The sequence below is a fragment of the Callithrix jacchus genome, chromosome 5 (assembly GCF_049354715.1).
Source record: "Callithrix jacchus isolate 240 chromosome 5, calJac240_pri, whole genome shotgun sequence".
NCBI classification, from domain to species: Eukaryota; Metazoa; Chordata; class Mammalia; order Primates; family Cebidae; genus Callithrix; species Callithrix jacchus.
In genome coordinates, this window is record NC_133506.1 from 30,505,990 (window position 1) to 30,533,228 (window position 27,239).

Consider the following 27,239-nt stretch of genomic DNA (forward strand, 5'->3'; position numbering starts at 1 on the left):
TTCTGGATGCTGGTTTGGGATTTTCACAGAAAAACAGAAGCTTTGAGAGCTCAACAGGTGCATGAGCCCCCCCTCCCACTAAGGGCCAGGCCTGGGCATCAGAGTGAGCCACGTGACCCTTACCCTGGTAGGACAGGGCAGGGGGGTACTGTGGGCCCAAGCCAAGGAAGTTCAGCAGCCAGGCATTCGGGAAAACAGAGTCATTGGCACAGGTGGGCAGAGACGCCAGAGGGGCCCTGTATTAGTCAGGACTCTTTTAGAGAGACAGAACTTATATATATATATAAGTTCTCTCTCTCTCTATATATATATATATATATACTTAATAAACTCCCCTTTATATAAAATTTATATATAATAATTATTAACTTAATAAACTCATCTATATATATGTACATAATTTTTATATAAAGGGGAGTTTATAAGTATTAACTTTCACCCTCACAAGGTCCCACAATAGGCTATCTGCCAAGCTGAGGAGCAAAGGGAGCCAGGCTGAGCCCCAAAACTGAAGAACTTGAAGTCCGATGTTCGAGGGCAGGAAGCATCCAGCACAGGGGAAAGCTGTAGGCTGAGAGGCTGGGCCTGTCTCTCCTTTTCACGCTTTTCTGCATTTGCTGGCATTTGATTAGATTATGCCTGCAGATTAAGCGGAGCTCTGCCTCCCCAGCCCACGGACTCAAACGTCAATCTCTTTTGGTAACACCCTCACCGACACACCCAGGATCAATACTTCGTGTCCTTCAGTCCAATCGAGTTGACAGTATTAACCATCACAGGCCGCCCCTCTGATGGCAGGGCAGCAGGCATTTGCCTGCTCTCTGTGGGCCTGTGCGAGCTGCTTGGACCAAAGGCCAGAGACTGGCAAGTGGGAGGTCTCCTCACAGTGGGGATGTCCTCACAGTGGGGATGTCCTCACAGTGGGAGTGTCCCCACAATGGGAGGTGTCTTCACAGTGGGAGGTGTCCCCACAGTGGGAGGTGTCCCCACAGTGGGAGGAGGTGTCTTCACTGGGGCAGGACACAGGTGCTGGATTACATCACAAAGGGTAACCTCCCTGCAGGGCATGGAATCAGAAGGGCAAGGGAGACTGGAGACCAGGGCCCCCAGAGCCCCTTGACTGGGTCACAGGCATGAACTGAGTGTGCCGGAGACCCAGGAGAACCACGGCCCGGGTCAGCACCCAGCTCCACAGGGAGTAAGAGGGAACTGCAGGCAGAGCAGGCTGAAAGTCCGCCAAGGGCTGAGGCCACAAGGCTTCTGGGGCAGCCAGAGTTTACATGGTCACCTCATACAGGACTGAGAAGCAGTGACGTGCACAGGGGTAGGCATAGACACTTCGGGGCCTACGTAGAGGGGAGTTCTCAGGATAAGGAGGGGAGGCTGGTAGAGAGACTCCTTAGCTGGCATTCCTGGGTGGGTTTCCTTGGAGAAAGAGAGGGCTAACCCCAAAGAGTGACCCTAATGGCCCTGTCTTGAATCCAGCTGGGCTTATGCTAAGAGGAGGCAACGTGTGGCACAAAGGTTCTTGAACCCATAGCAGTGGCCACGACCACGGCTTCCTGCCAGCAGCGCCAGCCCTGGAAGGACACGGAGACTCGACTGTGCCTATTGCCCGAAGGACCATGCCCAGATGCCGGTGGCTCTCCCTGCTTCTCCTCACCATCCCCCTGGCCCTAGTGGCCAGGAAAGACCCCAACAAGGATGAGAAGGGGGTGCTGAGGAAACTACAACCCACCAATGCCTCAGATGCCAACGTGAGGCAGTGTCTGTGGTTTGCCATGCAAGAATACAACAGAGAGAGTGAGGACAAGTACGTCTTCCTGGTGGTCAAGACGCTGCAAGCCCAGCTGCAGGTAAAGGTGCTCTCTCCATACAGGTGGACATTTGCATATGACGGAATCAGAAGGGCAAGGGAGACTGGATACCAGGGCCCCCAGAGCCCCTTGACTGGGCCACAGGCATGAACTGAGTGTGCCGGAGACCCAGGAGAACCACTCTGAAGCCGAAGCCAGACTGAAAGAGTGGGCATAGGAGAAAAGTGCCACTATGCAAAAATCCTCAATATCTGAGTGCCGGAGAGCACAGGCGCTTGCAATAAGGCGGCGAACACACAGAGTGCTTTCTACAAATGCCTGGGCTGTTGTTCTAAGTCCTTTGCATAGACTAACTCATTTAAACCCTGAACTGCAGAACAAACATTCATTTAGTTGCTAAGGTTGGGAGACAGAGGGAGAGCTAGCGGTGAGAAAAGGTCTGATAAGGAAAGGTGAGTCTGGGTGAACCTGAACCCAACCAGCAGACACTCCTTCCTCTCCTGCTGTAATCCTTTAATGCCAGATTAAAACAGATTTAAATGGACATCATAAGTAGCCTTGATTGAATGCAATCACTAATGAATTCAGCAAATACTGATGTCCTGCTCTAAACCTACTGCTGTTTCACTCACGGGAGACTCAGCAGAGAACAAGGCAGGCAAACTCATGCCTCCCTGGCTCCTTCTGGACAGTGTCTGAGCTGGTGGGAGGGGTTTGGGCGGGGAAACCCCAGAGGATGGGAGGTTTCACAGGAATCTGAGGGACTGGGGCCTAATATGGCTGAGGGGGCTGTTCACTGGTCAGCCCTGTGTGAACCTGAGCATCTCAGGCCCAGGAGAGCAGACGGTTCTTCTCCTCCCGCTCCTCACCGAGCATTCAGCATGCCCTGGGCTTGGGGACAGGAAATGGAATGATAAGGTCTTGCCTTCAAGGAGGTGATAAACTGGAGAGGAGCCTTTACCCAAGCATCCAGCTCCAGAAGGCTGTGGAGTCCTGACTGATCTCGGGGTGCAAAGGACTCCAGGAGTGGGCATCTTAGCCTTCTTCTAATGCTCTGTCTGGGGTGGGGGAGGAAGTAGAGTGGAAAGGACACTAGTGAAAGTGATTTTTTTTTTTTTGCCAAAACTTTAAAAAAAAATACAACTTTTTAAAATAAAATTGCACAATTGCTGACAGGTCACAAATCGTCTGGAATATCTTATTGGTGTAGAAATTGCCCGCAGCGATTGCAGAAAGCCTTTAAGCAGTAATGAAATCTGTGCCATTCAAGAAAACTCCAAACTGAAAAAGGTGAGTGATGAACCACCTGTCCGTGTCGGCCTCGGCACTTCTGAGCCCCGGAGGAGAAAGCTCAGGTACCCAGACCTTCTTTTGGAGGTCTTGGTAGCTCCCAGTGTTTAGCTGCTGGTAGCCAACCCTGTGGCCTTTAGAGCCACGGAACGTGGTGGAGACCTCTGAGCTTCTTTCTCATCCCTCATGCTGGGGAAAGGATGTTGTCAAGGGTACTCTCATCTCAAGGGACCCACTGACGTCTGACCTTTTGATGCCAGCACGCTGGACAACACATAATCACCAAAAGTCTGTCCTCTGGGGTCCAGACCAGCCACCCACTATTGCTGGACCCACCATCACTCACCCCTGTACAGGCATAAAAGGAAGTTCATTAATTCACTCTTCCACTCACAGAAACTTACTGAGCACCAGGTGCTACGTGCTTTGCACTGGGTCCATTCTGGAGATTAAGCAATGGCTAAGCCAGGTGGTGGCCCTGCCTCCTGGGTTTACGGTTGATTACTGCCGGGTTAAACCGGGTTTCCACGAAGGTGGGGCAAACCCAAAGACTCCCAACAAAAGAATGACTTGGCCCAGGGGCTTTTGGCCTCAGGCCTGTATTTTTGATCTCGGAGTTGCAAAGAGGCCAGGCAGCTCATACACCAGGACTGGGTCCCAGACTGATGAAGGCCCTGAGCATTCTACGGGCTGGCCAACAACTGCATCACTGCCCCTGACTCTACGTCGGTGGTTTTCCAATGTGCACAGGTATCACAGTCACCTGGAGGAGCTGACAAACCCTAATGACTGGGTTCCACCTGCAGAGTTTCCGATTCAGTGGGTCAGGAAATGAGGTCTCAGAATTTGCATTCTCAGCGTGTTCTCGAGCGGTGGTGCTGCTGCTACTGGCCGTGGGGTGATTTTGGGAACCACGGCTTTATGTGTGGCCGTGGCACAGGAAATTGCAAATGCTTTTGTGAACCGCACTGCCATTGTGTTTGATGAAAACTGCCTCTGTGTGCTCAGATGAAACAAACCCTATCATTTTCGGCTCACAGTAGATGACCCAGCAGGACAAACATTTCAGCAGTGAGCTTGTCCGAATGCCATCTGGTGGTCTTTTATATTTGTTTTATCTTTTACTGGTATTAGGAGCATGTTGTTTTAAATTTATATTTTTTCCAGGGCTTTTAGGGATAAAGTTTTTGCTTTTGCCACTTTGTAGAAACTATTAAAATGCATTAAAGAAAATTGTTCTCGAGGAGCCCATTTGTGTGTAAGATTTCCATGACACCTCTTGGTTTTTAAGACAGACATGTTTAAGCAGACATTTGCCAATAACAACTTTCTCTCTTCCAAGTCTTTGAAATAATGCTGAGGAGTAACAATACTGGACAGTGTTTCTTGTTCCCAGCTTGACCGGAACTGTCCTCAGTCTTTGTATGCTCTTAATAAATGTGACATCAGGTACTGATTTTAGAGGTTCTTCCAATTCTCTCTGTATCGAGAGTCTTTAAAGTAAGGTTGTTTTCTTCTATCCAATATTCTTTGAGTATCTACCAAGTACATTGAATAATTTTTCCTCTTGGACTTAGCAGCATAATTAGTTAAGATAATAGATTCCCTAATAATGAGGTGCGTTTACACATCTGGAACATGATGCGCTCGCCTTTGATGCACACGTGTGTGCACGTGTGGCCGTTTTATGACTTCACTTGACTCTAGTGGTCAGCTCTCATCTACACTGACTGTCCGGAGGTTGTTGAAAGAGGAGACAGGTGCTTGGTAACCAACATACGCTTGTCTGCTGAGGCTTCATCATCGGTCCATTTCCTGGACATCTGTACAGTACGAGACATTCCTTCTTCTTTTGGACTGGCCAGCTTTGCGGAGGTACACATCTGTTTTCCCATGTCTCACATGGCAAGTTACCGGACCTCTTTAAGTGCCGGAGGGGCACATTTGTTCACGATGGCCACTCCCTGGATGCAACTGTGAATGTTTACGGGAGCTCCTAGTCCCCACCTTGCTGATGGCAGAACAGCCCTTCTTCTCACCACCCCTCCTTGCGGGGGCCAGGCTGCTGGGCTCAGGCTGCAGAAGAAGAACGGGAAGGATTCCGTCTGTGCTTGTTTAGAATATAGTAGGGTTCAGTATGCCACTTTTTAATTTAGAAACTTTGCATTTATTTATTTATTTTGTTGAGATAGGGTCTTGCTCTGTTGCCCTCGGCGGAGTGCAGTGATGACATTACAGTTTACTGTCACCTCAAACTCTTGGACTCAAGCAATCTTTCCACCTCCTTCTCTTACGTAGCTGGGTCTATAGGCATGTTCCACCATGCCAGGCTAATTTTTTATTTTTAGTAGAGACAAAATCTCACTATGCTTCTCAGGCTGGTCTCAAACTCCTTGCCTCAAGTGATCCTCTTGCTTTGGCCTCCCAAAGTGTTGGAATTACAGGCCTGAGCCACTGCTCTCGACAGCAATTTTGCTTTTGTATGTATTAACTACTCTCAAACTCTTCTGATGTTAAGAATCTCTTGGAGAATGGGGTAAACATACACAACTCTACACATACACACACACGCATGCATGTACAGGCTCACACACACACAAGTTCCATGACATACACACACGCATGCATGTACATGCTCGTATACAAACATACAAGTTCCATGACACACACATGCATGTACATACTCGTACACACACATACAAGTTCCATGACATACACACACACATGCATGTACATGCTCATACACAGACACATACAAGTTCCATGACATACACACACACATGCATGTACATGCTCGTACACACACACATACAAGTTCCATGACATACACACACATGCATGTACATACTTATGTACACACATACAAGTTCCATGCCACACACACATGCATGTACATGCTCGTACACACACATACAAGTTCCATGACATACACACATGCATGCATGTACATGCTTATACATACATATAAGTTCCATGACATGCACACACATGCATGCATGTACATAGTTGTATACACACATACAAGTCCCATGACATACACACACACATGCATGTACATGCTCGTATACACACATACAAGTTCCATGACATACACACATGCATGCATGTACATGCTCGTACACACACATACAAGTTCCATGCACTCATCCCAAACCTACTGAATCAGAATTTCCCGCTTCAAACACCCACATACGTTATATGACTGAAAAAGCCTGGGAAGTACTATGTTAGGGACAGTAATGGTTTAATAAGCAATCGACTTTCATTTGCTCGTTTCTGTTCAGGATTTTTGCTGTTCACTAGGTGAGTTTGGGGTATAATTTCTCAGCTACATTTGAGTTTCAGGATTTTGCTGGTCTGGTACAATGAGACTGAGGGTATTTCATTATCTTCCATGTTCTGCATCAGTCTAAAGTCTGCAGATGCTTTTGGTTTCCCAAATTTGATGTGATTTGCCTATGAAATAATCTTGATTTGGTGTTTGGTATTATTTATTGAATATTTTCAACACTCCGCAGGGACTAACTTTCTTCTTTCTGACTTTGTCTGTCTCTTAGCTCCTGGAAGTCCCCGGTGATTTCAGTCTACCTGAGACGGCCTTCTCACTTTGTCCAGGACCACTGTCTCTCTACCCATCCATCTACCCATCTGTCCATCCATCAGTCTGTCACTCACACATAGGGTATTTTATGTGTGGTTTCAATATTTTGATGTTTTGAAAGAAAAGCAGTGTTCTTTGGAAGAGAAGATATGTTAGGCCCCAGAATTTTCTAAATTGCTCTTGACTTGTTATTAAAAGATTTTTATTTTGGGTTCAGGGGTACACATGCAGGTTTGTTTTATAAGTAAATTCGGGTCACAGGGTTTGGTGTACAGATTGTTTCATCACCCAGGTAGGAAGCAGAGTACTCGATATGGTACTTTTTCTGATGCTGTCCTTCCCTGGCCCTCCATTCTCCAGGGGTCCCCAGGGTCTGTTGTTCCTCTCTTTCTGTCTATGTGTTCTCATTGTTTAGCTCCCACTTATAAGTGAGAACATGTGGTATTTGGTTTTCTGTTCCTGCATTAGTGTGCTTAGGATAATGACCTGAAGCTCCATGTTACTCCAAAGGACATGATTTCATTCTTTTTTATGGTGGTGTAGTATTCCATGGTATATATGTACCACATTATTTTAATCCAGTCCACCACTGACAGGCCTTAGGCTGACTCAGTGTCTTTGCTACTGTGAACAGCGCTGCAGTGAAATACATGTGCATGTGTCTTCACGGGAGAACAATTTCTATTCCTTAGGGTATGCAGACAATGATGGGACTCCTGGGTTGGATGGTAATTCTGTTTTTAATTATTTGAGGAATCACCGCACTGCTTTTCACAATGGCTGCACTAATTCACACTCCTACCAGCAGTGTATAAGCATTCCCTTTTGTCCACAACCTGGCCAATATTAAAGTGGATTATTTAGGCTGGGCACAGTGGCTCACGCCTGTAATCCCAGCACTTTGGGAGGCCGAGGCGGGTAGATCATGAGGTCAGGAGTTCAAGATCAGCCTGACTAATGTGATGAAACCCTGTCTCTGCTAAAAATACAAAAGTGAGCCTGGCATAGGTGGTGGGTGCCTGTAATCCCAGCTACTCAGGAGGCTGAGGCAGGAGAGTCACTTGAACCCGGGAGATGGAGATTGCATTGAGCAGAGATGGTGCCACTGTTCTCCAGCCTGGGCGACAGAGTGAGATTCTGTCTCAAAAATAAAATAAAATAAACTGGGTTATTTAATCATTAAAATGACACACTTTAGTTGACAATTTGAATTGTTTTATTTACATTATAGAAAGTATTAAAGAGAATTGAACATAATTTCAGGTTCACATCTGAACTGCCACCTTAATGTAATGATAATTCATGTTTCCTGTCTACCTGTGGTTAATTAGAGCAGAGACCCCTCTGGGCCACTGCTGATGGCTGTGAAGCCTGCAGATTCCTGGGAGTGCCCCTTGAGGACGGCGGCCCACTCTCAGCATACTCCTAAGCTGGCACCTAGCAGCAGGACCATTTTCTTTTTCTTTCAGTGCTCTGCTGATTTCTGTTGTTGTCATCTTTTTCAGAAATTAAGCTGCAACTTTTTGGTAGGAGCACTTCCCTGGAATGGCGAATTCACTGTGCTGGAGAAAAAGTGTGAAGATGCCTAATGGTGTTTGGGGGCATCCCTGCAACCTCTGCGACTACTTTACCCATGAAAATAAAGCAATGGCAGGTGGAGGCTGTTCCCAGCACACTTTCTCCATGCATGCCTCTCTGCTCGGCGTTTTGTTTTTTAGTTTCATAGGATTGGGGACAGAAGATAGGCATGTTCAGCTCCTCTTTCCTGGCACCAAGTGTGGCCACGCACCTTTGGTTCGCTTGATGGCCTACCTGTCACCAAGTACAAAGGATAGGGTGAGGTCTGATCCCATTCCCTACAGCAAATCAGAGGAGCCCCTTCTGCTTAGGTAACAGTCCCTTACAGAGGTCTGCACCCAGTGGGTGCTAACTCAGCGGGTTCCTTCTAGATGCTTCCTTGGGCCTGAGGCTCTTCCTAAGAGTCCTGAGGGGATGGGTCATTTGGGCTGGGGGACCCTTGTGGCAGAACTAGTAGCTCTCCCATGTGGGATCTCTATAATTGGGGGATCTGTGTATCTTCCTATGTGTATTAGTCTGTTCTCACACTGCTGACAGACATACCTGATATGGGGTAATTTATAAAGAGAAGAGGTTTAATTGACTCACAGTTCCACATGGTTGAGAAGACCTCGTAATCATGGCAGAAGGTGAATAAGGAGCTAAGTCATGTCTTACATGGCGGCAGGCAGAGAGCTTGTGCAGGGAACTCCCATTTATAAAACCATCCGCTCTTGTGAAACCTATTCACTACCACAAGAACAGTAGGGGGGAAACCACCACCTTGATTCAATTATCTCCAGCTGGCCCTGCCCTCGACATGTGAGGATTATTACGATTCAAGGTGAGATTTGGGTGGCGACACAGCCAAACCATATCACGGTGTATGTGAACAATGGTCACAAAGAGAGAGGCATGGAGGCAATACATCCTGAAGGATAAGCTGTGTTGCATTGTTTGCATGTGTCTGTTCATGGGTGTATGTGTGTGTGTGTGTCTGTGGAGAGAGAGAGGGAAGAGGCAGACAGGGAAGGGGGACTTGAAGAAGAAAGTAGCCAAACAGGGACAAAAGCAGAAGATAAAATTCTCTTAAAGAAACTAATTATTAAACAGATGTGTCTAACAGAGAAGGCTTTAATGCGTGGAGTTTCTGTTTTGCAGAATGAAAAGCTCTGGAGGTTGGATGCATGAGAATGTGAAGAGACCACACTACTGAACTGCAAATGAAAATAGTGAAGATGGTACCTTTTGTATTTTCTGATAGTTAAAGATTTAAAAAATGGACGTATCTATTTTAAATGTACTGTTAGGTACGATTCAAGAGGCTAACTGTATCTCCAACGTTGTACCTCCCATGGCTTGCTGGGTAGGTGGGAGGGATTTCAGTATTTCTGCCCTGAACAGGATGAGGCCGTGAAACTCCAAGGGCTCAAACTTCTTTCCCTTCGGTTACTCTGGCTTAGCCAACGTGTGTTCCAGGAGTTGAAGACTCCTGCCCTGCCTTCAGGCAGCAGAGACAATGGGACTTGCCTTGGAAAGCTCTGCTCTTCCTAGCTACCTCCTCTCCCTCCTCCACCCCTGCCCGTGGTCTCCCTCCATGCACCACGCCCATCACGCCCACTCGGCTTCCTCTGCTGAGGCCCTACCCTGCTTCCTTGCTTCTCTTCTCAAATCCCCAACTAACAAAGGAACCAGGATTGGGATGTGAGGCATCTTTTATGACTTGAGCTTAATACACGTAACCTGATGGAAAGTACTTCTTTCCTATATGCTAGGAAGACTCCATAAGAAATTGCCCTTTTGTATAATCCCAGCACTTTGGGAGGCCGAGGCAGGTGGATCGTGAGGTCAAGAGATCAAGACCATTCTGGTCAACATGGTGAAACCACAACTCTACTAAACACAAAAATTAGCTGGGCATGGTGGCATATGCCTGTAGTCCCAGCTACTCGGGAGGCTGAGGCAGGAGAATTGCTTGAACCCAGGAGACGGAGGTTGTGGTGAGCTGAGATCGCACCATTGCACTCCAGCCTGGGTGACAAGACCAAAACTCTGTCTCAAAAAAAAAAAAGAAAAAAGAAATTGCCCTTCCATCCCTCCACCCCAGAGACATGAGGTCATGAGCCATGAGGAACAGCAGGCTAGAGAAAGCAGCAGCCCAGCCTTCCAGGGGCTCCCAGTGGCCGCATGGCCTTATGGCTCCATGTGCCTCTTCTGGTATTCTGGGATGGGAGTGTCTTAGGAAAGACAGCCTTTTTGGAACATCCTGAATTGTCCTTCCTGATAGACAGGTGAGAGGCAGCCTCGAGGACTCAGATGTTGGGAGCAGTGTATGACCAGCTTAGGTGCAGTGCGATGGGGGTGATGCCCACCTGTGCTGTGTACGGAGCTGCTTCCTGTATGGGCCTAGAGACACATCATGGATATGTGTTTCTATGCACAGGTCTATTTCTAAGTGCATTTCTATTTATATTAAAATTTAGTTTATTTTAATGTTATCTCTTTTCAATCTGCCTGTCCTAATCTCTTCCTTTCTTGTCCTTTCTAAACACACCAAACTGAAATAAAATGGAAAACAGGCTTCATTTTTCCTATCCAGCATTTTATGTCTTTTGGCTAAGATATTACAGGAGAACACACAGCACACGTGCATGCACAGGGACTCACTGTACACCACCTTTCCCTGCCTTTTCTAGAAATTAGCCCACTGTCGTAGGGCCTGCTGCGTTCTCTCACAGGTCATAGGGAGCTCCGAATACCCAGCGCTGTCTGAGTCTGGAATGCAGGAGCACTGGGAACACGGGAGACCACGGAGCTTGAGGGAACGGGGCAGGGCCAGGCAATTCGTGTGGTCTTAGATGCTGCCCAGGCTCACGATTCACAGGGGGCTCCTTGCCCTCTGCCTTGCTGTCCTCGTCGCAGGGATACGTGGCCTGTCTGCCTGGTGACTAGTCACGGCCATGCTGTGTGTAAGAAGAAGCAAGAATTGGGCCGAGGACAATCCTGGGCAGGGCTGTCGGGCCCCTTCAGGTTGGTGGGGAGTGAGGTCTGTCTCAGTCTGTTTGTTTTGGGATAAAAGTCTGTGTTGCCTGAGGCTGGCTAATTTATAAAGAGGCTTATTTGGCTCACAGTTCTGTAGACTGTAGATGCATGGTGCTTCTTGTGCAGGAGGGAGAGAGAGAGAGAGAGAGAGAGAGAGAGAGAGAGAGAGAGAGAGAGAGAAAGAGGGAGAGAGAGAGCATGCATGTGAGAGAGCATGAGAAAGAGAGAAAGGGGAAGGGTGAGAGGGAGAAAGACAGAGGAGAGAGATGAGATGGGGAGAAGAGAGACAGAGAGGAGAGGCCGGGAGGGAGGTGCCAGGCACTTTTTAACACCCACTCTTGCAGTGGGAAACTCTCTCATTACCTCAAGGGAGGCACCAAGCCATTCACGAGGCATGTGCCCAAGCACCTCCCAGCTGGCCCCACCACCAACACTGAGGATCCAATTTCTACATGAGATTTGGAGGGCACAGACATCCAAACTATGTCAAGGTGCAAGGGGTGACCCTGCTGGGGCCAGGGGTGGGCCATCTTGGGACCGGATGGACAGCAGCAGCCGGAGCTCAGAGCCACGGACCCGGGAAGGAGCCCGGGGCGCTGTGCAGACAGCGGAGCCAGTCCTGGTCTCAGAGGACGTGAGTGCTGTCCCAGCCCAGCCGGTTCCTACCTGTAAGAGCCTTCACCACCTAACAATCCCATCTGCTCACACAGGACCTGGGAGAGCGTGAGGACTGCCTGCCCTCTGTGGCCTGGTGGACATGGAGGCAAAGAGGGCAGGCCTGGGAGTTATGTCCCATGTGCGTTCTAGGAGGGACTCTCCTTCTCCTACGTGGTTCGTACACTTAGACCATTAGATGCATTTGTAAAATCTGCAAAAATATCAAGGACAGAACTCACTAAGACCTGGGGACAGATGGTGCCCCTGAGAGTGAGGCAGTGTGGATGGCAGCCAAGCAGTGCCCTCTGCTGACTCTTTCTGGGCCTCTGAGTGGTGGGGTAGCTGGGCAGAGGGGTTCAGGGGATGTACAGAGGGTGAGCTCTGGGCGATGCACTGTGCCTCAGTGAAGGAGGCCGTTTTACTCTCACCCCCAGGCCTTGTTCCTTCCTTCTTGCTCTTCTCTGTGACTCTGTCCAGAAAAAAAAATGGCTTGAAATTTGGAAAAAGGCAGAAGGAGATCAGCAGAGCTTCCACCACCATTTTAGAACATTGCTTTACAGGACTCCTGCTAGTAACAGAGTTATCTAAGGAATGAGCCTCTGTTTGGCTTGATCTTTGTACCGATTAAAGGCCAGACTCCAAAGTTAGCGTTAACCTGTGGAGCTTTCGTCCAAGGGAGACGCCAGTGATTTCTGTGCAGCAGAAAGATCTCTCCAGAGGCTGTGAACCAGCTTCGTAGCTGACCTGGAATTTCCACTCCTTCCTCCCGTTCTCCTCTGGCTGCATCACCCGCTGCTGGTTCCCTCTTTACAGAGCTGAGGAAATCAATCAGATGCTCCTTCCGTATCTGCAAGTGGTCTAGGTTTGTAACTTTCTGAAAATTACCCTGTGGGAGTAATCTCCAGGTGAATCCCTCAAAGTTCCCCGCACTCCAGGACCTCAGGTTTGTCAGACGGATGCCCCTCCCTCCCTCTGCCCGCCCCTCGTCGGGCCCGCAGGGAGACTGAAGCAGGCCTCCTCGCAAGCCTGCCACTTGCTATGGAGGGGCAGGGGTCAAGGGGGCAAGTGATTCACAGACAAATACCCAATGGTCACGAGTTGCCTTTGATGGACATGGATGTTGGCCCTTGTGCAGGGGCCTGGGAGTCAGCTGGGGTCCAGGAAAGGCAACACTGAGAAATGTCCTGTTTGGATGTGCCCAGGGAAGAGAGTGAGTGCTCAGATTCTGAGGATGGCCACCCACTGCCAGATGGAAACTCTGTGGTTGTGAGCTTATGATTGATTCCTGAAGGCAATAAAATGAGCGACACAACCTAGGAGCAATCATTGTTCCTTTTTTTCAGATTCCTTGTTTTTACTAACTCACCTGCATCCTCAAAACAGAGCCATTCTGAGCGAGCTGATGGGGCTCCCTCCATGTGGACGTGGCGGCTTTCTGCTTTGCTAATCATATCCCCGGAGCCTTTGTCACCTACACCATGCTGTAGCTTGGCGACCCAGGTGAAGCCGACAAAACTCCAAATCTGACAGTTCAAGACTCAGCGACTGAGCCCTGTGCCAGAAGCAAGGTGACAGAACCTTGGGGCAAGGAGGTAAAGGCCACAGCTGTTTGTGGAATTTTGCCTCAACTTTGGTTGTGTATGAAGCCAGCTACACTGGTGTATCCACAGAAGCCACCTGAAAGCCAGCACTTGCTGAAGTGTCCGGGAAACTGAGCCAATGAGACTAAATAATTTGGAAATCACCTCTGCCATATCATTGCTGTTTTAAAACAAAATCAAAGGAAGGGGGAAGCATGGTGGCAGTATGTGCTAGCGTGAGACAAAGGGGCAAACATGAGAAGCCTGTGTGCTCCTGCCTGCTCGCAGCTGAATCTCACACAGCCCTGACCCTGTGACAGCATGCAGCTCTCCTGAAAAACACTTTGAAGACAAAACAAGAGAGAGGGCCCAGCCCCTCGCCTCTGGCCCGAGCCACCATGTTCCTTAAAAGATAAACCATCCAGTCCTTGCCTCCTGCTGCACGTGAGATGACGCCTGCTGGGGTTGGTGACGATGCTCCTGTCGTCTATAACCAGGTGGACTCTTACCCCCAAATCTCCACATGAAGGTTTGTGAACTTATGATTCCTGAAGTTCTCTACTGTAACTTCTGAGCATGTGTGATGTGATTTTGCGTGTACCAAACCTCCACGCTTCATATATGAACTGTCGGCTAAAGCCCTATTTCAGAGCAGTCTGATGGAACTTCTCTAGAGAGCTGCTCCTGGCTGTAGAGCTCCATCTGTGGTCTTCAGTCAGACTCCTGAATAAAACGAACTTTAATTCTTGAAAAGCTTGATGACACTAGAAAACAGTTAGGTATCACGACTGTGCTTTTTCTCATGATGGAGAATTTACCAATCTAGGAGTTGGCTCCTACTAAAAAAAGAACAAATTACTTTCTAAAAAAGAAAAATGATTAATTTTCTTTTTCAAAGGAGCAATCACGGAAGAAGAAAAACTAGTTTCCCATGGCAGGTGTCTAACAGGCTATGTTGGGCAGATACTGACTGAGGCATTGAAAACGGTACCAGGGCAAATGCATAATTAACAAGCTTTAGCAACAGGTGGTGGTAGAATGGAAATATCGGGCAGCACGCACAAACGCCTGACAGGGAAATCCAAAGGAATGACATTTACCAAAGCTAAAACCGGGAAATAAAATATAGTCGTGGAAACAATCAATGTGGGTGGATTTTATAACCTAATAGACTAGAGAGTCTTAGACTTTATCAGCATGAAAAACTCACAGGCTGCTTATAAAAGCCACACACACCACAAACTATTCCTGACATGTTGAAAATTTGCTCAGGATGAAGATACACTGAACAGCTGCTAATGAAAGAATGGAGGGGAGAGAATATGAACATGAGGCAGCATGGGACTGAGGCAAAGAGCGTTAGGTGGGGTAAAGAATTAATTACGGCTCAACAAAGCATACTCAAGACACCAAGAAAATACAAATAAAATGGCCCTAAATAACACATAAGCCAATCATGTTATAAAAATGACAAAATCACAAGTAAAGCTGAAGACTGAGAAATCTTTCCGAAGTACAACAAAATTAAGGCTATAAATGATGCGGATAGAGTAATGAAGTAGCATAGCAAAAAGTTAAAATACAAAAGATAATTTACAAACCCTTCGTGCTAAAGTTCTGACTACGTGCCACATAGTCAGGGAAGTGGTCCCTTCATAACTCCTGAGTCTCACCTCTGGCTTTTCCTTCCTTTCCCTTTTAGTGCAATCAACACAGGGTCCTGAGAGTTCTTAGCCACATCAGCTCCGAGAAGAACCTGTTTCATTGAAGATTTAGGGGTGCTGTCTCCTTGGCAATGAGAAGTTCTCCTCCTGCCAGCCTTGGTGTGACCCGACACGGGTTTCGGATGCCCTGGCACTTGGAGCTTTCATCTGTGGTCTAAACCTTGAGCACCGTAAACATTAGTTTGGCGGCTCTTGGAGCTTGCGTAAGTGCACGGACACGCCTTGTTCACACGGGTCTCAGTAGTTTTCCTCACCTTGTTTACGGAGTTTATTCTTTCCTTTGAACACATTTCACTCCCACCTGTAATAGACTCCTGATTGGTCTCTCTGCTTTGGAATCTTTAGGTGAATAAAAATTTCTTTTTTAATATTTTATATTCGTGCTCCATCCTTCTGAACTGCAGAATCAGGTACTGCCTGTGCATATGTGTGTGTATACATATTTAGAGAATATAGATATCAAATACTTATCTATAACTAACTGGATATTCATTTCCACGCTGGTGCTGGGCTGCATGGCTCTCACTGACTCAGCTCCGGGTCCTGGGAGTCTGCCATGGTTGGGCTCCTTTAAAGACTCCCTAGCCCTTCCACTGAAGGTGGAGGCGAGGACTGTGGGCTGCATTTGTCTAATTCTGGGGAAGGGGAGCGGCAGGAAACAGGAGGGCAGCTGGAGCCAGTGTTGGGTATTTCTTCCTGGCTGCTGGAACCAGTTAACAGCAGCTGCATTCCTCCGCCAGGGGCCAGCGCTCCTGCTGGGCAGCCCCTCTCACCCCTACGGCAAGCCCCAGCGGTGTGGCAGGCAGAGAAATGCTTCCAGAGACGTGCACATCCTGGGCCCTGACATCTGTGGGTGTGTGACGCAACCTGGCAAGGGGAAGTTCAGGCTGCAGAGGGAGGGAAGGGTGCTAATGGGCTGACCTGAAAATGGGAAAATCATCTGGATTATGCAGATGGGCCCAAGTTGTTTAAATGAGGGGAGAACGGCAGGGGAGTCGGAGATGAAGTGACTGAATATGAGCAGAACTCAACTCACTCACTGCAGGCTTGAAAGATGGAAGAAGGTGGTGAGGCGAGGACTGTGGGGAGCCTCTAGGAGCCCACGAGGAGAGGAATGGGTTCTTTCCTAGAGTCTGGAAGGAATGCAGCCCCACCCCCCCACTGCTGGGAGCCCAGTGAGCCCACCCACCCACTGCTGGCAGACCAGTGAGCCCACCTCACCCACTGCTGGGAGCCCAGTGAGCCCACCCCCCTCACCCTCTGACTGTGACCATCCACCCACTGCTGGGAGCCCAGTGAGCCCACCCCCCCCACTGCTGGGAGCCCAGTGAGCCCACCCACCCACTGCTGGGATCCCAGTGAGCCCACCCACCCACTGCTGGGAGCCCAGTGAGCCCACCCACCTCACCCTCCGACTGTGACCTTCAGAGCTGTAGGACCCTAATCTCATGCTGTCAGCTGCCAAGGTGGTGGTATTTGTTCAGCAGCCGTGGGAAACTAACACACTGGGCTTGGCCACCACTGCGTCCTTCACCCGTGGGGTCTAGAGATGGTGCACGTGCCCCTTTCACTAACTGTGGGTCCTTTACCCTCCCTTGTTGGTTTTCCTTGGCAAATATCCCTCTGTTACCTCTCCTCAGATACCCTGTGGAATTTGTCTCCAATTTCCTGGCAGGACCCGGGATGAGATGGGCAGCTAAGGGTGGAAGCGTCAAAAATAATGACCTTGTCCCCCTCCAGCATCCTCCAGCTCAGTCAGTGCCCACTGTATAAACCACAGCCAGATAATTCCCTTTTTTCCTCATCACCAAAGGGCCATAAACTAGACTTGAAGCATAATCCACACTATGCCATTACTTGGTGCATTTTTCTTACTCCCAAAATTAGCTGGTTTTTTTTTTTTTAATAGATCAAAGAGAAGTAACAAAGATAAACTGCTGAGTTTACAAGCCTCGGCTGGGCACACTGGGGCTGGGTCCACTCAGCACCATCCACCTGCCACAGGGCTGGGCGCGCTGGGGCTGGGTCCACTCAGCGTCATCCACCTGCCACAGGGCTGGGCGCACTGGGGCTGGGTCCACTCAGCGCCATCCACCTGCCACAGGGCTGGGCGCGCTGGGGCTGGGTCCACTCAGCGCCATCCACCTGCCACAGGGCTGGGCGCGCTGGGGCTGGGTCCACTCAGCGCCATCCACCTGCCACAGGGCTGGGCGCGCTGGGGCTGGGTCCACTCAGCGCCATCCACCCCCCACAGGGTGGATGGGAGCCCATCTTCAGGCCCACCTAAGCATCTGTCCTTCCCCATGAGGGGACTGGTGTGGGGCCTCCAGAAGAACAGAGTCAAATTCAGTGTCTAGACAGTCCTCTCTGCAGACCTGGCAGCCTTCCTGGTGGTGGTGATGGCTGACAGTGCCTTTGTGCTCCCACCCTGCCTAGAGCTGCTAGATGCTCTCCACATGAAGCCTTCTGCCCTCCTCTGCTCCTACACCATGACTCCAGTCATGCAGGAAGCATCCCTGTGCTGGGGTCAGTACCCCATTTTCAGAAACTCCTCTCTCTCTGTGTGTCTCTGCCTCTCTCTCTCTCTCTCTCTTTCTCTCTCTCTCTCTCTCTCTCTCACACACACACACACACACACACACACCATTGTCCCACCTGAGCCAGGGCTGCTCCCCAGTGACTGGCACCTCCCTCCTCCTTGGTTGCAGCCTGGCAGGCTCAGCCTGAGCTGTGGGAGGACCAGCGTCTAAGGAAGCTGCGTGGAACAGAGGACAGGGAATGACCAGGGAAATGGGGCATCATCAAAGGAGCCTTGTGGTCTGGGTAACTGCCTGTAGCTCTGGGGCCAGGCTTGGGTAGGGGGAGGCGGAGAGGCTGGGGAGTGCAGGGAGACCTCTCCTGTCAGTATTCTCCCCATCTCTTCTGGCTGGCAGTGCTTGGCTCCCTGGTGGTCAGTCCTAGCTAATCACTTCCTTTCTTAGCCGTGTTTTAGCACAAGGAAAATGAATTTCAACATCTTGACTGGGCCATGGGAGCTAGACTGGCCAGTGGGAAGTGAGGTCAGAGCAGAGGCTGGCTCTGCAGTAATCTCAGGGACCCTGCATCTGAATTCCAGGTGGCTGGCCTGGAAAAGAGCAGGGGTGCAGCCAGAGGCCAGCTCAGAAGGCAACTCCTGTTCCAGCTCTGCCATGTTCTGGCTCTAAGGCCTTCGCTCTGCAGCTCAGCCCTCCGCGGCTCACCAGCAGCTTGGAAGGAAATTCTGCCTCCCACTTCAGACAGGGCTGCTCCCATCTGGGCAATGAGCAGCGTGGGCAGGTGGAGCCGCTTCAGTGCCCTTGAATGGGAGGGCAGTGGTCTTTCTCCATCTGGGTCATGGATGTATTTGGACACTTTTGTGAATCACTGATGGGGTCAAGCCAGGGGCCTGGCACTGATGGAAGAGTGGCACGGTGCCCATCCTCGCCTCTGCTGCCTCCTCCCACCGGCCGGCGGCAGACTTCCTTTTACCAGAGGAGAAATGTCACTTCTCAGGTTCCTTTTGTTCCTGAGCTGACGCAGTTTGATTGTTGCAACTTCAAAGCAGGCCAGGGACAAAGAGAGACTCCAACTCCCTTGTCAAAGAACAGAAAGTTCTCACTTTGGGGTAGCGGGAGGGAGGGAGGGAGTTCAGGAGCCTCTGGTTTTACCTAAACACAGGGGGCATCTGCGGCTCCTGTGCTTTCCTGGATGTGAGGAGGGGTGTGAGTCCGGGGGCCTCTCTGAGGGAGACAGCCGTGGGAGGGTGAAGATGCGGTTCCTTTTCCTCCCCAGGGCCCCCATCCCCTGTCCCAGCGATCTCGACACCAGAGACACTGCAGTGACGCGCCTCTGGGGCTTTCACACAGCGGGCTCGTCCCCGCGGGTGCGCTGTGCAGGCGGTCGGCATGCCTGCTCTGTGGCAAGGTCAGATTTAACTTGCTAAATGTTACAGCGAACTTCAACTCTAAGACAAGACCCAGGGCCAGGCTGCAGGCCGAGAACTGCTCAAAGTCCCCCACATTTGCCTCTGACGAAGGGAGATGTGATGAAGAGAGAAATCCCCACAGGGTCTTCCCTAGTTCAGCAATCCCCGAAGCAAGATGTGAGGACCCTTCCAGAAGGAGGATCACTGAATCAGACCATCCCATCTGTCCCAGAGAGACGGCTGAGTGCCAGGAAGGTTAGACAACTCTCCCAAACGCGAGCTGCAGCCCAGAGGTGCTGACTGCAGGCCAGTGCCCATGCTCACAGGGAGCTGGCTGTGCCGGGCACTGTCCCCAGCTGGGGCTGTGCTTGCAGCTTCACGTCTGCCTTGGGAAGTGGCCAGTAAATGATGGGTCTGTGAAAGAAGGGGTGGTGAACTGTTTTCTCTCCCAGGCTCGTTTGCTCTGAAAGGGAACTCTCGAGGTGTGGACTCGGCAGCCTCTTGGGAGACCTGCCGTTCAGGAGACCCTGAATCCCATAGATGGAGAAGCGCTTTAGGTGGTTTCTGGAGAAATCTGGGGGAGGTCAGAGGGAAGGGACAGAGGTCTGGAGACAGACAGAGAAATCAATCAGTCCATCCTGGCCCACCAGCCCGAGGTGGCCCCAGAAGTTCTACAGAGAAGGTGCTCTCCCACAGCAACCCCGCGAGAAGCTGGTGGTCTTGCCTTGAACTGTTTTTCCACAGCATGTATCAAAGTGAGAGAGAAGCCAACCACTCACGTGCAGAAGTGGAGGCTCCGCTGATGTATGCAACCTGGGGAGGGAGGGAGGGAGGGAGCCGAGGCCCTTGCTCACACCAGGAGCCCACCACGCTTCCGACATGCACCGGTTTCAGCAGGACTCACTTCCTATGTTCATCCTGTGATGCAGGTTGCGAAGCTTCCCCCACACCCACCACCCACTATGTGTTTTGTTCCTTCTCCTAAGCTTTGCCTAGTAGGTCAGAGTGGATGTGTGCTGGCAACGCTGCTGAGGATGGTGGCTGTATTCTGTTCACAGTCCTGCTGTTCCTGGTTCCAGCAGAAGCCTGCTGTCTCCAGCCCACGGCCCAGGGCAGGACTGCCTTCTTCCATCCTCAGAGCCAGCAATGCAGCATCCCAATGTCTCAGCCTCCCTGTCTTCTCTTCCTTCTGTCCCATTCTCTAGGACCTGTGACCTCCCTCTTTCCCCTACAAGAACTCTGGTGTTTGTACTGGACCCACCTAGATAGTTCCAGATAATCTCCCCATTTTAAGATCCTTAGAAGTAACATTTCTAAATACATAAGAGTTTAACTAATAGAAAGAAGCAAAATGGAGAACTTCCAATTACTAGAAGAGGAAGAGAAAATTGATTCTCCAAGCACTAGTAAAGGAAAAAAAAATGATATAAATCATAATTACAAGAAAAGAAAATAAATGAGTTGTGAATGGATTAAAATAAAATATTAGTGACCACAGAAATGCGAGTGGATTAAATTTCCCTACAGAAAGACCGGTAATTTCATATTTGTTAAGAAACCAAGGTCCAGTAATACAATGTTTATAAAAGATACCTCTAAAGAGAAATGACCATGAAAGATTGTATGTAAATAAATTGATGAAAACATGTCTCAGGAACTAAAATAAAATGCTGTTTCTGAACCGTTTTAGAAAATGCAGTAAGGCCAAAAAATGAAAGATGTGATATAAACCTTACAAAAGAGGAGGTAAAACGTCTGTTTGCGCACAGCTGCTCACCTGGAGGACTCAACTCAAGCCAGCAGACTGCCTGGTCAGCGGACTCCCCAGGTGCGACCAGAGCAGGAGGCGCCCGCACCTTTCACACCAGGTGGAACCTGGCACTGACCCCGACGTTTAGAACAGGCTGGCCCCACGGTAGGCGTCAGAAAATATTTCCTGATGTACTAAAGAAGCCACCATTTAATGTCCTGAAGTGTGATTCATGTGGAAGATGTAATAATTCTGAACCTAAATGCACCCCAAATCATACAGATGCCTCAAAACAGAGCAAAAGTGGACAGAATCCTCACCAGGTGACAGGAGGCAGCCCCAGTGACAGCAGGAGTTTCTGCATGCACCTCTCACGGTAAGCCAGGGCTCCCAGACGCCCATCAGGAAGGGCTGGAAGAGGCGGGGCACACAGGAGGCACCCTCATCACAGGGATACCTGTGGAGCCCAGATCTGGCCCCGGAGGGTTTGAGGAACAAGAGTGGATTTCCCAGGAGGCTCCAGCCCATAATTGGGAATTGACTGTGCATTGAAAAACTCCACCTGGACAGGGGAGGAGGAGGAAAGCGGAGGAGGAGCACAGCCCGGGGAGAAGGAACACCCAGAGCCTCAGAGGCCCAGGGTGTGGGAGGGTGGCGGGGCACCTCCGGTATAGGGGGCCTTCCTTCCTTCCTCCTCTGTCCCCCCAGGCCAGCTTGCTGGCTTTACCCGACCCCTTGCTTAGCCTAAAGGCAACCTTTGGTTTCTACTTTCCCCCTTGGCTTATATTTTCCCTCTCGTTTCTCTTTCTCTTTCCTTTTTGCCTTTTCTGCACCCCTCTCACTCTCTACTGGGCTTCTTGTGGGAACAAGCTGCAGTCCTGTGCTGCACAGAGACGTTTCCATCAGCAACAGCCCGCATACACGAAGGTGGGCCAAGTTACAGTGCCATGTTTCTACTGTACCTTTTTTTTTGAGACGGAGTTTCGCTCTTGTTACCCAGGCTGGAGAGCAATGGCGCGATCTCGGCTCACCGCAACCTCCCCCTCCTCGGATCAGGCAATTCCCCTGCCTCAGCCTCCCGAGTAGCTGGGACTACAGGCGTGCACCACCATGCCCAGCTAATTTTTTGTATTTTGAGTAGAGACGGGGTTTCACCATGTTGACCAGGATGGTCTCGATCTCTTGACCTTGTGATCCACCCGCCTCAGCCTCCAAAGTGCTGGGATTACAGGCGTGAGCCACCGCGCCTGGCCTCTATTGTAGCTTTTCTATGTCTGGAAATGTTCAGAGGTAGAAATACTTACCGTTGTGTTACCACTGTGATAGGCCACACCGTACAGCCTGTGTGTGGAGTAGGCTCGGTCATCTCGGTTTGTGTAAGTCACTCTATCATGTTTGCACAACCACAAAATCACCCGGTCACACAATTCTCAGATATATCCCTGTTGTTAAGCAAAGCATGTACACGCTTATACATACTTTCTTAAGTATATATCAATCATTATCTCTATGTACTGATTTTTTTTTGGTTCCCCATTTTAGGAGTCTAATGAATTACAGGTACTGCTCATGTATTCTCTCCCTCTCCCTCTTTCTCCTCTCTCTCTCTCTCTCTCTCACACACACACACACATGCACACACACAAATGAACAATTCTTTTACAGGACGGGGGGAGCTTGATGTATTTGCATGCTTGTTGACTATTTGATTTTCCAGAATTTCTCCCAAGCCAGACATTGGGTACGTACAAGGAGCTGTACAGCATAACAATTATGCTGTTGATAATAATAGCAAATGATGAAAATAACACATGTGCTCAGAATAGGGACTCGGCAAGATCAGTTATGGAACGTTATTCAGCATTACAGGTTAAAGAGGTATTCTCTGTATGGAGGGTGGCAACAGCAGATTAATAGGCAAATAAGACCATTTCTGGTATTCCTAGATGCCAGTGGAATGTGACCTGGGGTGGTGGCCGCAGACTGGCTGGGTGTGAGCCACCTGATAAAGGCGCAACTTGCCGGTACTTGACACTCCGTTTGGCCAAAATGCAACCCTTCGCATTTCCTGCCCAAATCTGCTTCTCCTCCATTCCCCATTCTGGCACATCCCACCACTACTTGCTGCTGAAGCCACTTACTGTCTGGGTGTCTTGCCTTTGACTCATCCTTCTCCAGGCTGTGTTACTCAATCAGCTCTGTAGCTCCAGGCATGGCTCATTTTCCCTTTTGCCTGTTCATGCATCCGCTGAATTCACCTTTGCTTTCAGCTGTAATATTCCCATGGCCTTAAACCCAGCTCTGCCACCTTGGCCAAGATTCCATCATCTTTCATCATACTGAGAATTATACTGAAAAAGAATAGAAATCTTACCACACCATGCCTGTGGCTTTAAGCATCTGTTTTCTTGGTTTTCAATATTTCAGGGCTAATGTTGGGCAGAGCAGAGTCTTGAGGCATAGAGGAGGTGGGGGTGACGGCAGGGCTGTGCTGACATCCTCATCCTATGGAGAGAAGTGCCAGGGACTCCTGGGACATGATCAGCTGGGAGAGTGTGGTTATAGCTTTCAGGCTTATAAAAGGAACTAGCAGAATGTCTATCCGTCTATTGATCAATGAATCAGAACAGCGAGAGGCAGAGGAAAGCGTGTGAACTAACCTCTCATCTCCTATATCCAGGACTCAACATCCTTTAGGAGCCCTGGGAAGTGGAATTGGGAGGTCAGGAGTTGGGTGGGCACCTGGTTTCCATCATCTGTAGGCCTCTGTGCATCTGACTTTTACTACGGAAATTTGACCTTTTTAAAAATAATTTTATTTTCAAACAGAGTGAGCATTATAGGAACGATTCGCTTAGAAAGTGAAATTCCTGCATAATATCATCATCTCAGGCACAAGCTGCAAAATGGTTGGAAATACCCAGATGTCCTTTCATTGACCTCAAGAAATCACTGCATTCTTAACAAACCCAGATACTTCCCGGGTTAGTGTTTCACGGTTCGCTTATAACATTTCATATATGTCTGATCTCTCTCCTTTCAGTGCATGCACACGTTCCGGTGGTTGTTTTAAATTTCACTTCACAAATATTAAACATTTTATTTAAAATTTACCATTGGGCTGAGAGTGGTGGCTCACGTCTGTAATCCCAGCACATTGGGAGGCTGAGGCTGGAGGATATAGCAGGAGTGCAGGTGTTTGAGACCAGCCCGGGCAACATAGCGAGACCCCATTGCTACAAAAATAAATAAATAAATAAGTCTATTATTGATACATATTTGGGCTGTTTCTCTCATTCTCTCTTTTTTTTTACTCTTAGAAACTATGTTGCGATGAGTAATTTTTCAGCCAACTTCGTGCACGTAGGCATATATTTCTGTGGGATAAAAATCCTAGGTCCGGAACATTGTGTTGACGAATAAGTAACTTTAAATGTTTGACAGATTGCTAAAGTGCTACTAACAAGGACTATTGATGCCCACTCTGCCAACATGGCAGGAAGGCCACATACCTACCCAGCATTCTTATTGTGTTCAACTTCTTTCCAATGTGTAAGAGAACAGTGACATTTCCTTGTTGGGTTACATTTTTATTGTAGAAGAGCTTAACCATATTCTCACATGGGTAGCAGAGACATTTACATTTATTTTCTTGTGATTTGTGTTCATGACTTTCCCCCAGATTTTCTATTGGACTTTTTGTCTTTTTAAACAATTTTCTCATAAGACCTCTTTGATACTTTGAAAATTAAAATTTCCTGTGTCACATTTGTCAAATTGTTACCACTTGTCTCACCTCATACCCACCAGCAAGGCCGTAACATAAAAGACAGGTATCAAGTGTTGGCAAGGATATAGAGAAATTGGAGCCCTCCTACACTGCCGATGGGAATGCAGAATGGTGCAACTACTTTGGAAAACCATCTGGCAGTTTCTCAAAAAGTTGAACATACCATTATTATATGACCCAATAATTCTACTTTTAGGTGTATACCCAAGAGACAGAAAAACGTATGTCCACATGAAAGTCTGAACACGAATGATCATAACCCTATTTACTAAAAACAGCCAAAAAGCCAAAACAATAGCCAAAATAACCCTACTTCTCATTAACTGAGTGGATCAATAAGATATTTTTATTTTATCCAGACAGCAGGTTATTATTTGTAATAAAATAATAAGTAGCGATACAGACTACAGCCTGGAGGAAGCTTGGAAACGTGCTCAGTGACAGGAGCCAGACACAGGATAAGACCACGATTCCACTTACATGCAATGCGCGGAAGATGGACATCCGTGGAGAAAGCACGTTGGTGGCTGCCTAGGGCTGAAAGGGGATGGGGAAATTGACACAGAAAGGCTAAAACATTTGAGGTTCTTTTTAGGGTAACAAAAATGTTGTAAAATTGATTGTGGTTTGGCTCTGAAACTCTGTGAATATACTAAAGTCGTTGATTTCTATGCTTAAACAGGTGAATCCTGCGGTGTGTGAATCACCTCTGGATAAACCCTTTATAAAACCCCTTCCTCATCATCAGGGAGGACATTCGTGCTGTGGATGATGGTGGTCCCAGCTGCTCCTGCCCTACACCTCCTAGAACTTTCCTATCTGGGCCCTTACTAAAATCCTGGTTATCCTGATTCATGAGCAAAGGATAATGCTTCCTATGAGGCAATAGTTCCTGGAGCAGCCAGCACCTGTGGTCCTGATGTTCCCACCTTAGAGCGTCTTCGGTGATGTGGACCTTGACAGGAAGGAGGAGCCATGGTGATGTGCACCTTGACAGGAAGGAGGAGCCAAGCCAAGAGGCGAGAAGGGGCTGGCTGCCTCCCGTACCTACGCTTTGGGGCCCACGCAAAGGCCCTGGGACCTCTAAGGGGCCCCACCCCCAGCCCTGAAGGAGCCCAGGAGAGTTCTGGTTCCCCTGCAGGCTTGTGGGTCTACACCAACCACAGCACTCAACAAACATCGCCTCCCTCCTTTTCCTTTAAACAGGCCCCTTCCCCTGTGGAACACAGGGTGGAGGACACAGGCGTGTCTCGGCTCTCTGTGTGTAACCTCCCATGGACACTTGTGTTCTGCTTTGGACACAAGACATCAGGTAGTAGGTAGATCCATGTGGCAGTTGGAGTGAGGTGTTACCACTGGCCTACTGTTTTCAGGCCATTGATCTGTGGCAGAGAGGGGAAATTCCCTGTGGGTCCGCCGTCTGCTTGAATTCTTGGTTCTCTTTGAGCCAAAACAATTGAGGAAATTGTCTTTTTCTTCTGTCTTTTAAAGCGCTGTTTCCATAAAAGAGAATTTAGCCCTTTACCAAATAGGCTCTAAATGACTCATTCTCTGTTCCCTTTCGGTTTTGGTCTGTGTGGTGTGTGTGTTGGGTATGTGTGTTTGTGCACGTGTGCACACCCTTTCCTTTTCAGTCTGTGTGGTGTGTGTGTCGGGTATGTGTGTTTGTGCATGTGTGCACACTATACAACATGTGTAGCCAGATTTATTCTTTTCTGTTGACCTCTGTGGGTTGTACCTGCTTAGAAAGGGCTCCCAGTTGAGCATGCGATTCTGTTTCAAACACTTGCACATTTAACCCAGAGATTCTCAGGCCTGACTTTCTGTTTGGAATTGGATCTCAGGTCTGATGTGCTTTGCGTGTATCTGTATTTTATCTTGCAAAGAGAAATATTAATTTCCAGACTTTTTGAGTTCTTGGGAACTCCCATACTGTCTCCCAGGCAGGCCCTAAGTGCAGAGTAGGATGGAATCTGCTCCTTTATGGAACCTGGCTTGGCGGATAGGTGGCAGGTCCTGACATCACAAACAGGGGAGAGAACTGTCCCTGTAACTGTCCCTGTGTCCCAAGTAAGCAGAATCAGGAATGCTTACCTGGGACGTGTGACAAGATGGGGGACGACAGGGCTGACAGGTGGGAGGCATCTGTGCTGGCTCTTCTGGGCTACACTGTTCACAGAGGTAGCTTAGGCCAGCATGGCCATTGACATCTGACACCTTCTACCTGTCTGGTGGCAGCTCTTGTCAGCTGGTGGCCCCCTAGCTCCTGGCCAGGCATCTTCCCGAAGACCTGTTAGTCCCAGAGTCCTTGAGCCTGGCTCTGTGGTGGCTCCTTCTGCTTCTCGGACCATGGCACCGCTAATGGGGCTCTGAAAGACATGGTCATCGAGGTGATGTCAGGTGTACCCAGCACAGTCCAGAGCACAGAAGTTTAGAAAGTCAGCAGGTGTGGGACAAGGGTGAGGGACTTGGTTGCCAGTGGTCAGAG

General features: G+C 49.0%; 1 protein-coding gene and 1 long non-coding RNA gene across 6 annotated transcripts; one reads left to right on the forward strand and one right to left on the reverse strand.

Moving 5' to 3' along the window:
* The first annotated feature begins 972 nt into the window (after positions 1-972).
* Positions 973-8,403, forward strand: CST8 (cystatin 8). 4 transcript variants are annotated; one of them, XM_035298497.3, is made up of 4 exons: positions 973-1,048; positions 1,486-1,856; positions 2,994-3,107; positions 8,214-8,403. In XM_035298497.3, exons 2-4 carry the CDS (start codon positions 1,626-1,628, stop codon positions 8,295-8,297), a joined length of 429 nt encoding a protein of 142 aa, XP_035154388.1. In that variant the 5' UTR covers positions 973-1,048; positions 1,486-1,625; the 3' UTR covers positions 8,298-8,403. The 4 variants fall into 4 exon arrangements, with proteins under 4 accessions (XP_035154388.1, XP_054111260.1, XP_017827504.1 ...); XM_054255285.2 differs by having other exon boundaries at positions 973-1,026; XM_017972015.4 differs by lacking the exon at positions 973-1,048 and adding an exon at positions 1,087-1,324.
* An 8,311-nt stretch (positions 8,404-16,714) lies between these two features.
* LOC118153590 (uncharacterized) lies at positions 16,715-27,235 on the reverse strand. 2 transcript variants are annotated; one of them, XR_004742850.3, is made up of 4 exons: positions 26,846-27,235; positions 24,076-24,197; positions 23,103-23,312; positions 16,715-22,403 (listed from the first exon to the last, which is right to left on the reverse strand). It is a non-coding gene; the product is annotated as an uncharacterized LOC118153590 (long non-coding RNA). The 2 variants fall into 2 exon arrangements; XR_008481265.2 differs by lacking the exon at positions 16,715-22,403 and having other exon boundaries at positions 22,525-23,312.
* Positions 27,236-27,239: the final 4 nt, after the last annotated feature.

Coding starts and splice junctions, on each gene's coding strand:
- CST8 (XM_035298497.3), top strand. CDS start 1,626: ATGCCCAGATGCCGGTGGCTCTCCCTGCTTCTCCTCACCATCCCCCTG. Junction 1,857..2,993: donor CGCTGCAAGCCCAGCTGCAG/GTAAAGGTGCTC, acceptor AATTGCTGACAG/GTCACAAATCGTCTGGAATA. Junction 3,108..8,213: donor AAAACTCCAAACTGAAAAAG/GTGAGTGATGAA, acceptor CATCTTTTTCAG/AAATTAAGCTGCAACTTTTT.